General features: G+C 45.3%; 1 protein-coding gene across 1 annotated transcript in view; it reads left to right on the top strand.

Moving 5' to 3' along the window:
- Nucleotides 1-6454: 6454 nt before the first annotated feature.
- The window catches only part of Gipc2 (GIPC PDZ domain containing family member 2), a 72796-nt gene continuing 68106 nt past the window's right edge, over nucleotides 6455-11144 (top strand). The window contains exon 1 of the mRNA XM_021196729.2: nucleotides 6455-6862. Coding sequence (XP_021052388.1) covers nucleotides 6623-6862 — 240 coding nt within the window. The 5' untranslated portion in view covers nucleotides 6455-6622. The remainder of the gene's footprint in view (nucleotides 6863-11144) is intronic.

The raw sequence follows: 11144 nt of genomic DNA, 5'->3' as shown, positions 1-11144 counted from the left end.
ACCAACACACACACACACACACACACTCACACACACACACACACACACACACACACACACACACGTTTTTAGAGTTGCTTAGCATTCAGATTTGTTCTTGCCTCTATAATGTTTTATTTGTCAAAACCTTGGAGAAGCATAGTAATCAGAACTTCATAACACGGCACTTTCTCCAAGTCACGGTAGAGGTAGTGCATGCGAAACAGTGAGCACCGAGCCAGACACAGAGCAGTCGTTCAGTAGACTCCCAGGCATCCCGTTCCCTTACTGATCTGCAGGCTTCACATCCCATCTTTGTCCCCTTTACTCCAAGTGTCAATTCTCAATTTCCCACCACTCCTGGCAAATTTTATGTGAATTTCAGCTGAGTTATTTCTTCCTCTCCCTGTCTTCTTTGGTCGTTTGTGGTTGCCATGCAACTGTAAAAACATGCTATCTCCAAGGCAAGGAAAAATGCATTGCATTTAACAAACCCCGTGTTTATTCTCCTAAGTGTTTGCTTACTGAATCCATCCACAGTGGGGATGTGGGGTGGGGTGGGGCGTGTTTATTCAAAGCTAATGTAATCAGAGGCTATATTTTCTGAGAAAAGTAAGATAGTAAATTTATCTTATGAGTCATTTAATGGTGTATATATTTTCTTATCAACAAGCTAATAAGCCTTTTGGCAGACAAAAAGATTATATTGATTTGAGAATTTTAATGATTCACTTATACTTGGTTCTACAATTGATACTTTAATATTGTTAGAAATGCCAAATGCCAGTAAATGGAAGAAACAAAGATAAACAATAAGGGTGCACCCTAATCCTAGATGCAAAATGAAAACCTAAGTCTGTTCTTTCATTGTGCTGAGATCAAGTGTAGGTTAGCTCTCTCTTACTGAGCCACAAACTTAGCCAGATACTTTCAGTTTATCTTTGACTATACCAAAGAGGAATCTGACTTATTCAATTATACTTACTAATATTTATTACACAAATAATACAATAAAAATTAAACAAGACACCGAAAAGAAATGTGTAATGCTTCCTCCTATCGAGGGCTATCTAGGTAGAGCCAACAAATTAATGGGAGAAGTGAGTGGATAGAAACCCAGAGACTTCACCAGGAAGCGCTCAGAGCTGGTGAGTGCCTTCTGCAGAGTAGCAGGATCCTGTTTAGCAGTGATGAAGTCGCTGCCAAAGAAGTCAGGGAAAGCTCCTATTGGCAGTAGCTTCAAGACCATCACCCCTCCTCAAACAAAGTGGGGACAAACCAAACCAAGGAGGGGAAAGACTTCTACCATGAAAACATTAGACATTGATGATAGAAATTGAAGAAGACACTGAAAGAGAGAAAGACCTCCCTAGCTCATGGGTTGACAGCACTAATATCTTTTTAATTAATAATTTTATTTGTTTACATTTCAAATGATATCCCCTTCCCCCTTCCCCCTTCCCAATTACCCTTTCACATAACACCCTCTACCCCATCTGCCTCAATGCAATCCTCACTAAAATATCAGTAAAATTCTTTATAGTGTTAAAAGGAATCCTATAATTTGTATAAAACCAGAAAAGACCCAGAGTGCTCAAAGCAGTCCTAGAAGAAAGAGCAATATTGGGGATAACACAATACATGATCTCAAATTATGCTACAGAGTCATAGTGACCAAAACAGCATGGGACAGGCACAAAACCAGTATCTAGACTAATGGAGCAGAACAGTGTACTGGAAACAAACCCACACAGCTGTAGTTACCGATTCAAAAATTTTCAGTGTGTGTGTGTGTGTGTGTGTGTGTGTGTGTGTGTGTGTGTGTACCCATTTTGTGTATGCTGGCAGGCACTGTACCAACTGAGCCGCATCCCCAGCCGTCCCAATGCCAACACTTTTCTCTGCTTCTTTATTGGACATAACTCAAAAATCCTATTTTGCTGGGTGTGGTAGCAAAGTCTGCAATTCTAACACTGCAGAGGCTGAGGTAGGAGGATTGTAAGCTAGAGGCACAAAGGGGGTGAAACACCCACATTTTTCACCTTAAAGGTTTTCTAAGGTTTACACCCGGTGTACTCAGATTCCTGAGATGCACCTGCCACAGCCCTGTGATGACTTATCATGCTTTTACTTAGCCAGACTTCCCTGCACGCTTTAAACAATTCAGGGACCAGTTCTCTAGTTTTCACAGGAGAGGACTGCACCACTTATTTATACTTTTCTTCGCTTGTTACTTATTTTTTGAGACATTGTTTCTCTCACCTGGTTTAGCCTCAAACTTGAGCTACATCCTGCTGCAGCCTTCTAAGAGCTAGGCTTAGGTGAATGACTGCCTGGCTTTGCTCTTTTCTCGTTAGGCCAAGACCAAGTAATACTATATACTTCAGAATCACAAAGGATTCAGTCATTCACATGAACAAGAATGTTCAGTATGGGTTGGAGAGATGGCTCAGTGGTTAAGAGTACTGGCTACTCTTCCAGAGGTCCGGAGTTCAATTCCCAGCACCCACATGGTGTCTCATGACCGTCTATGAAAGGATCTTCTGGATTAACTCCTATACTTAAAAAAAATACATAAGTTAAATAAACATTAAAAAGAAGAATGTTCAATGTGTTCACAATACTTGTGTGTGTGTATGTGTGTTTGTGCATGCGTGAGGAGGTGTCTTCAGTTGCTTTCCACGTTATTTTGTTTTTGAATCAGGGTCTCTCACTGAACCAGAAGCTTCCCGATTGTCTCAGCTGGCGGACAACAAACCCGAGCACCCTCCACTCTGCTTCCCTTGGGGCTCTCTGCCCCTGCTTTTCCATGGCCGCTGGGACTTGAACGTGTGTCCTCATGCTTACACAGCAAGCACTACCTAAGCTAGCTCTTCAGTGCCCACGCTACTTTTCAAAGTGACAGAAACATACAGCAACAAAAAAATTAAAATTATCCTATGGAAATCACAGACCCTTCTCGCCTCACCCCGTCCCTCAGAACATCTGTTCACCTTACCTGCAGGAGCACTGACTTCTTAGGACTGGCCGTACAAGAGAGGTGAAGGGAGATGAACAAACTCGCTCTAAAGACCCAAGGACGTCTTGACTTGAACCACAGTCGTGTTGTCTATTTGCTCTAGTTGAGACCAGAGAGAGAACGCACCTACTAGGAAGAATGAAGTCAGCGTGGAGTCTGAGAGTATCCATATACCATTTCCTTCCTATGGGACTGAACTGCAGATCCTGTAATTTGGCTAACAATATCTGTGGAATGGAGGGTTAGTTCAGTCACTTGGAGGATCTCACAGGGATGGGGGAGGAGGGCTGAGCAAATCTGGGGAGCACCTGAAAAGCGGTGGCTCAATGGAAGTGAAGGTGGGACAGTGTCAAGAGTTAAGGGAGAATGAAAAGACCAGCCCAGACCACTTAAAACTCCAGGCAGATGGACCGAAAGGAGTTAATTACATTAGGAGATTGACTGACTGTACACAGTGTGTGTCCCTTCACGAGTAAGCTAACAGCAAATGCTTCTTTGTAAAAACCGAAGCAGCCTGAGGAAAGATCGAGGATGAGGGACTTGGGAATAATGTTACGCTGCCCATCAGTGGCCCCAGGGGCTGAGGAAGAAATCAAGAGGTAACTTAAAGCAGACAGCCTTGGGCTAGGGAGATGGCTCCATGGGTAAAGACTGCTTGCTCCAGTGTGAGGGCTGAGCTAGGATTCCCCGGAGCCTGATACAGTAGCACAGAGATCTGCAATCACAGTGTGCCCAGCAGGCGATGGGACGTGAGAACGGAGAAATCCCAGAAACGCTTGGGCCCAATGCCCTGGCAAGCACAGCAGCACTCGAGAGTGTGTGCACGAACCGGTGCGCGCACGCGCGCGCGCGCGCGCGCGCGCACACACACACACACACACACACACGCCCCTTCCCCCCCTTTTTAAAAATTATTATTTTCTTTATTTACATTTCAAATGCTATCCCGAAAGTTCCCTATACCCCCTCCCCCACCCACCCCTGCTCCCCTACCCATCCACTCTCACTACTTGGCCCTGGCCTTCCCCTGTGCTGGGTCATATAAAGTTTACAAGACCAAGGGGCCTCTCTTCCCAGTGATGGTCGATTAGGCCATCTTCAGCTACATATGCAGCTAGAGACACGAGCTCAGGGGGTACTGGTTAGTTCATATTGTTGTTGCACCTACAGGGTTGCAGCCCCCTACAACACCTTGGGNACTTTCTCTAGCTCCTCCATTGGGGGCCCTGTGTTCCATCCAATAGCTGACTGTGAGCATCCACTTCTGTGTTTGCCAGGCACTGGCATAGCCTCACAAGAGGCCNCNATATCAGGGTCCCTTCAGCAGAATCTTGCTGGCATGNGCATTAGTATCTNGGTTTGGTGGCTGATGATGGGATGNATTCCNNNATGGGGTAGTCTCTGGATAGTCCATCNTTTCATCTTAGCTCTAAATTTTGTCTCTGTACCTATATCCTTTCATGAGTATTTTGTTCCTTATTCTAAGGAGNAATGAAGTATCCACACGATGGTCATCCTTCTTGGTTTTTGAGTGGAGAAATCAAATGGGCTCAAAGGAAGAATTGGATAGAATTACTGATGAGGCGTGGGGAGTTGAGGGCACGCACATCTCAGTGAATGGCTTCAGTTCTCTGAAGAATAGGAGGGTTTCTCTTAGGATGTGGAACAATGGACTTGGGGGTGTTGAGAACCTAGGGGAGAAAGTAGGCCTTCCAAGAGGAACAGGTTAGAGAGAGGGGCTGCAGAACGCTGAGGTATTTGACTTTACAGAAAGGGCGAGGAAGGGTGCCTTCTACATAAGTTCCTATAGACAAAGTCTCTGGCTGGGGTTGGTTACCCAAGTGTGGCCGAATGCTGTGTCTACTGTATTTTTTTTTTTTTAATTTTATGTGGGATCTATTGTATGTAACACTTAGATGTAAACATTTTTAAAGAAATAAAAGTTAATGGAGAACAAACTAAAACAAAACAAAACAATGGTCTCAGCATGTGGGCAGACTCTTAAAACTGGCTTAAATCAGATACTCCAAGTGAATGATATCAAACTCTTAGATGAATGACGAAAGAACATTATGTGTGGAACATGGCCACCACAGGACCATTGGTAAATACCTGGCCTTAGTTGTGCTGTTTTGGGAGGTTGTGGAAACTTCCATTAGCAAGGGTAGTGGGGATCAGTAACTGGAGGTCTAACTCTCAGGGCCACAGCCCAGCCTCCTTCTAACCTAAGGGCTGCACGTTTTGCCTAGCACCAAAATCTCCAATAAGCTGCCTCAGTGGACTCAATCCAACTGTCGTAACTTTCTGCCCTGATGGACTGTTCTCCCTGAGCCAGGATTCAAAATAAAACTTCTTTCCTCATTAAATTCTTTCTGAAAAAGAATTTGGTCTACAGAGAAAAAGTAACTAATTTAGAAATCAATAGAAGAATGTTACTGGTTTAACTGGATATCTACTTGTGGAAGGATGAAAATAGATTCATATCTATCACCCTGCACAAAACTCAAGTCCCAGTAGATGAAAGACCCCCAAGTATAAAGATGGATGCACTAAATCTGATAAGAGGAAAAGTGGTAAATAGCCTTGAACGCATAGGTACAAGAGACAGCTTCCTGAAGAGAACATCAGCTCAGGCACTAAGCTCAACAATTAATAAATGGGACCTCATGAAACAGAAAAGCTTCCGTAAAGCCAAGGATGGGGAATCCTTTGGGTAAGTCCCCAGGAGTGGTATAGCTGGGTCTTGAGGTAGAACTATTCCACATTTTCTGAGAAACTGCCAAATTTATTTCCAAAGTGGTTGTATAAGTTTGTACTCCCACCAGCGATAGAGAAGTGTTCCCCTTTCCCACATCCTGGCCAGCATGTGCTGTTGCTTGAGTTTTTGATCTTAGTGAGCCATTCTGAGGGGTATAATTTAGAAACTCAGAATCATTTTGATTTGCATTTTCCTGGTGACTAAGAATGTTGAACATTTCTTTACGTGCTTCCTGTCCATTATAGAGTCCTCTGTTGATAATTCTCTGTTTAGAGAGAATAACTCCATGTTTTAAAATGGGGTTATTTGGTTTGTTGAAGTCTAATTTCTTGAGTTCTTTATATACTTGAATGTCAGCCCTCTGTTGGATATAGGGTTAGTAAAGAACTTTCCCCGTTCTGTAGGCTGCTGTTTTGTCCTATTGAAGATATCCTGTCCCAGTCTTAACAGTGCTGAAATCATTGGCCTGAACCACCACGCCCAGATTGAGCGCCCAGATTCTGAAAGGCAAGGCAAGGCAAGGTCGGTCTGCGAGCAAAGGCCCTTTGTTAGCATCCCCCGGCCCTTCACAGAAACCAATTCCAATTCCTTTTCACAGAGAGGAGGCCTGAGTCTAGAAGGGAGTTGACTCATGCACAGCTTTTCTTCTGCCTGAGTAGGTAGCTAGGTAGCTGCCCAGCTCAGGTGCCCTGTCCTTCACAGGGAGGGAACCTGAAGCCCGCGCCGCTAGGCGGAAGCGCTGCTACCATTGGCCCAGCAGCCGCTGTCACCTGCGCGGAGCCGGGCCCCCAAGCGCAAAGTCCGCTGTCCGAGGCCGGGGAGCTGGCGCCGCAGCGCAGGTGGGTCCACGCCCTGGGACCTGCAAGATGCCGCTTGGGCTGCGCGGGAAGAAGAAGGCGGCCAAATCCAAGGAGACCGCGAGACTGGTGGAGGGCGAGAGATCCAGTGGCAGCCAGGGTGTCCCCGGACCCCCAGCTCCGGCACGCAGGCTGGTGTTCCACGCACAACTGGCGCACGGCAGCGCCACGGGCCGAGTGGAGGACTTCTCCAGCATCAGCGAGCTCTACGCCAAGATCGCCGGCGTGTTCGAGATCGCGCCGTCCGAGGTAAGCGCAGGGGGCGCAGCCTGTCCGCCACCCAAGCTGGCTGCGCAGCAGTTCCCGAGCTTCAAGTAGCCAGCAGGGTGGGGTCGGTCCTCAGCGCCACAGGGGAAGAGAGCTCCGTGGTGGAAAGGCCAGTCCTGGGACCGGATGAAACTATCCGCTCAGATCCGGCTTGTGGGTCACTGGGGTCAAGGCGACTGGGATTTCTTTTGTTAAAGAGTCTGCTGTAGACGTGCTCAGATCTAGTCTCGCAGGATAGGATGTGCGCCAGGACCTTCCGGGACTCAGATCTGCTGGGACAAATTAATGCCTTTCACAGGACTTGGACTTTACTCTTAGGCTTTCTGTCAGAGAGCTGCATGGGAGTCAGGGAAAGTGCCTCCCTGGACACACCACAGTAAGGGGGAAAGATCTCCCGGTGGGTACAGTGTGAAGCTTCGTTCACTCACCACTGGACACCTCCAGAATGAACCATTTGGGTGGTAATATGTAAGAAATGTAAAACATGGGTTCTTATTCCAAGGGAAGTAACTCAGAAAATCATAGCAAACTGTCCGACTAGCAAACACAGTTTTCACGGAAGAGCTCAGCTTCATTTTTCCAAGGTATCTTTGAAAAGAGACCAAGAAACGTAAGTAGATTATTTGATGCCTGAAACCGGAGTTGCCATAGGCCCTATTTTAGATGCGTTAGTCTATGGGGATTTTTGTGGGCCCGTTGTGCTTACTCAAGAGAGCTACCTGCAAATGCAGGTGTGAAATATTTTGGAGCTACAGCAAAAGACTCGAGCTCAAATTCCTGAACTCATCAGAAAAAACGCACAGTGGTAACCCCAGTGCCTAGGGATGGACTCGAACCAGCCTAGTCTACTTGGTATGTTTCAGGATTGTGAGAGAACTTGTTAAAAAGAAAAAAAAAAAAAGAAAGAAAAAGAAAAAGAAAAAAAGTGAACAGAGTCTAAGAAGCAATGCTCAGGACTGTCTGCTGGCAAGCAGCTCCACACATGGAAACATTTTGTTCATTTTTGTGTGAGTATGCATGCTCTTGCCGGGGAACACGAAATATGGGTGTGCGCATGCCCGCTCGCGCACACAACCTGTCTCTTTAGGGGCTCGGGCTTTTGCTGTGGGCTTTCAGAAGTGCAGAGAGCAACTTCTTGTCGTCAGAGCGTGGCCTACATACATCTGCTCTGCAGTTACGTGTGCAGTGTTTTCTTTTCTTTTCTTTTCTTTTTTTATATTTTTAAATTAGTTGTTTATTAGGTCTGTTTAAATGAAATTGAGATCAGGGCGAAGTTTCAATAAGAAAAGAGGGTTTTTAAAAATTATTTATTTTTTTGAGATTTAAGAAAATTGTTTTATGTGTGTTTTGTTTGCATGTGTCTGTACAGTCTGATTCTCTAGAACTGGAGTTACAGAGGGTTATTAGGAGCCCTGGGAGTCAAACCAGAGCTGTCTGGAAGATCAGTCAGTGCTCCTAACCACTCGTCTATCTCTCCAGCCCAAGAAAGGAGTTTTTTAAAGTGCTAGTCTTTGTTCTTTTGGGGATTCCCAGGCTCTAAGGACAAATCACAAAGTCTTCTTGTTGTGAATTATTTATTTTAGTGTAGGATTGCCATAACACAGTGTTTGTATAAGGATGTTCAATTGAAAAGGTAATTTCAAAGTAACACTTGCCTTTCACCTTCCCCAGGTGAGGTAGGCAGCAGCTTAACCAGATGTGGTTGACTGTGGAGCCAGGCTCCACTGACAGTGTAGTAGCTGGGTAGCCTTGGCAAAGGTTGACGTCTGTCAGCATCAGCTACCTACCGGGTGGAGATAAGGAAATCTATCCACAAGGCGGTCCTTCAGATGGGAGGAGTCTGCATGTAAATCTAACAGGTTACACTGGTGTTCTAAAAACTGCAATTAATACCGTTGATACAGGCCGGTTAAACAAATGGCTGACGTGCAAGAGGTTGGGCCTTGACCAAGGTCAGCTTGGGAGGAAAGAAGCGAGGCTGCTATTTGTGCTTGAGTGCTGTGGTTTCCAAGCTAGTGGGAGTGCTGGTGTAGCACACACCTTTAATCCCAAAGAGCCTTAAACCCTCTCCTGTAACCAGGGACTCCGGATTTAGAGAATTTTCCAGGAGCACCTTTCCTTATCACGTATACTCGATTCTGAGCTAAAGATACGTGACTTCATCCATCTAAGAAGTATTATTGTGTTCTTGCTTCACAGAGAGGGAACTAGGGCTTTGAGGTTCATATTCGAAATTATACTTTGTCACAGGATATTTACTCACACTGTGAACCCCAAGATTGTGTTATTTACTGAAAAAAAAAACAACCAACCTATTTCTAGTTGTGGGGTGGCTCAGCCTTAGCACATACCTTTAATCCCTCTGACCGGAGTACAGACATGCTCTTAGCACACACCTTTAATCCCAAACAATGAAGGCAAAGTTAGTTTGTAGAAGGAAGCACCTGTGTTTGAAAGCAATGTCTAATTGAGTGGCAGACAAATTGACCAATCAGAGAAAGATCTGACAGACTAGGCTATGCCCAACTCCCACGAGAAGAGAGAGGAAAGAAAAGCTAATGCAGAAGCAGTGCAGAGAAAGAGGAAAGGGTTTTACTGGAACAGTTATACAGAGACAGGTTGCAGCGAGAACAACCCAGACCCAGGTGAAGACAGAGTGAGCCAGAGAGTGAGTAGAAGCCAGAAGATTACAACAGGTTGCCAAAAGTAGTATGAGGCCAAGCAGAGCAATTCAGTCAGAAACCGAAAGAAGCCAGTTTGAATCAGTCAGCTTGGAGAGAAGTACTGAGCGAGACAGCTGAGTTGAACCAGTCAGAGCTCAGAAAAAACAAACATGAAAGAGTGGTCTTATTCAGCAGGCTCAGAGGCTGGGAACATTCTAGGCCTAGATGAGATTGGATGGAGGCTAGAAGCTTTCAGGTCTAGGCCTGGGTTAGCAGACAAAGGCAGGAAGCCTCTCCGACAACAGTTACCACAGGAGAGTAAAAGTTACATTCACTACACATGGTGAATGGCAGAGCCTACACTTAAGCCCATTTCCCCCCTGACTCCACATTCTACAAAGCTACATTGCTAACTAGTTCTTCCAGTCCTTTAATAGTAGCTTGGAAACTATGTTAAGTGTTTTCAGTTTCCGGTGCATTGATTTGCAAGATAAAATTCCAAGATATTAATGAGCATAAGGTGTTTTGATGTGCAAAGCGCATAAGCAGATTTTTTTTATAGCAACAATATGTATATTGGAGTGTTTGTGTGTATAATCAACATTAGCTTTCCAGATGGATTTTTAAAACGTTAATAGCGGGTGAGATAGCTCAGTGGATGAAGTTCTTACTGCCAAAGCTGAGTTCTATCCTCAGAACCTATTTGATGGAAGGAACACAGACTCCTGGAACATACTGCCACCCCTCTCCCAAAAATGTAAAAAAAAAAAAAAAACTTAATTGGTATAATGAGTACATGCAGGCCAGAGTACTGGTCACCTGCTCCTCCCAGAGAAGTTATTGCCTGCTGAGGGCCGGAGAGAGAGAGAGAGAGAGAGAGAGAGAGAGAGAGAGAGAGAGGTCTTCAGTTGTATAAACGACACTGGGGAGTGGCCTATACTCCAGTGTATAGCTCCACACCCAAGCTCATGAAGGCAATCCTAGCTAAACACATATACACACAATCGATATGGAAGTGTGTGTGTGTGTGTGTGTGTGTGTGTGTGTGTGTGTGTAATTGTTGGCACGAGGTGTGGCTTGGCAGGGGCTAGAGGAGGATAAAGGGGCATGGAGGAGGATTTGACCAACGTTACACACACATACGAAATCATCAGATAATACAGCTGATCATCACTGGACAGGGTAAACATCCCAGGAGCTGACGCTGAAGTTGCTTAATGAAATCAAAGACTCATCATACAGCTCTCCTGTAACCACCACACCCACTGCATACACTCCTTACAGTGTCCCAAGGAAAGGACAAACAAAACCGAAAACCTTCAGATGTATTTTAAGGAGCTAAGGATGGTGGCACATACCTGTAACCTTAGCACTCTAAAGCTGAGGCATGAGGGTCATGATCGCGAGTCTGAGGCCAGGCAAGGCTACAGAGCAAGTCTGAGGCCAGGCAAGGCTACAGAGCAAGTCTGAAGCCAGCTTGGGTCACATGCATGGCAGATGTTGCCGAAAAAAAAAGAAAAAACAAGAGAGAGAGAGAGAGAGAGAGAGAGAGAGAGAGAGAGAGAGAGAGAGAAGAAGAAGAAGAAGAAGAAGAAGAAGAA

Source organism: Mus pahari, chromosome 4 (genome assembly GCF_900095145.1).
Source record: "Mus pahari chromosome 4, PAHARI_EIJ_v1.1, whole genome shotgun sequence".
Classification (NCBI taxonomy): Eukaryota; Metazoa; Chordata; class Mammalia; order Rodentia; family Muridae; genus Mus; species Mus pahari.
This window is presented reverse-complemented; position numbering and strand designations above follow the sequence as displayed.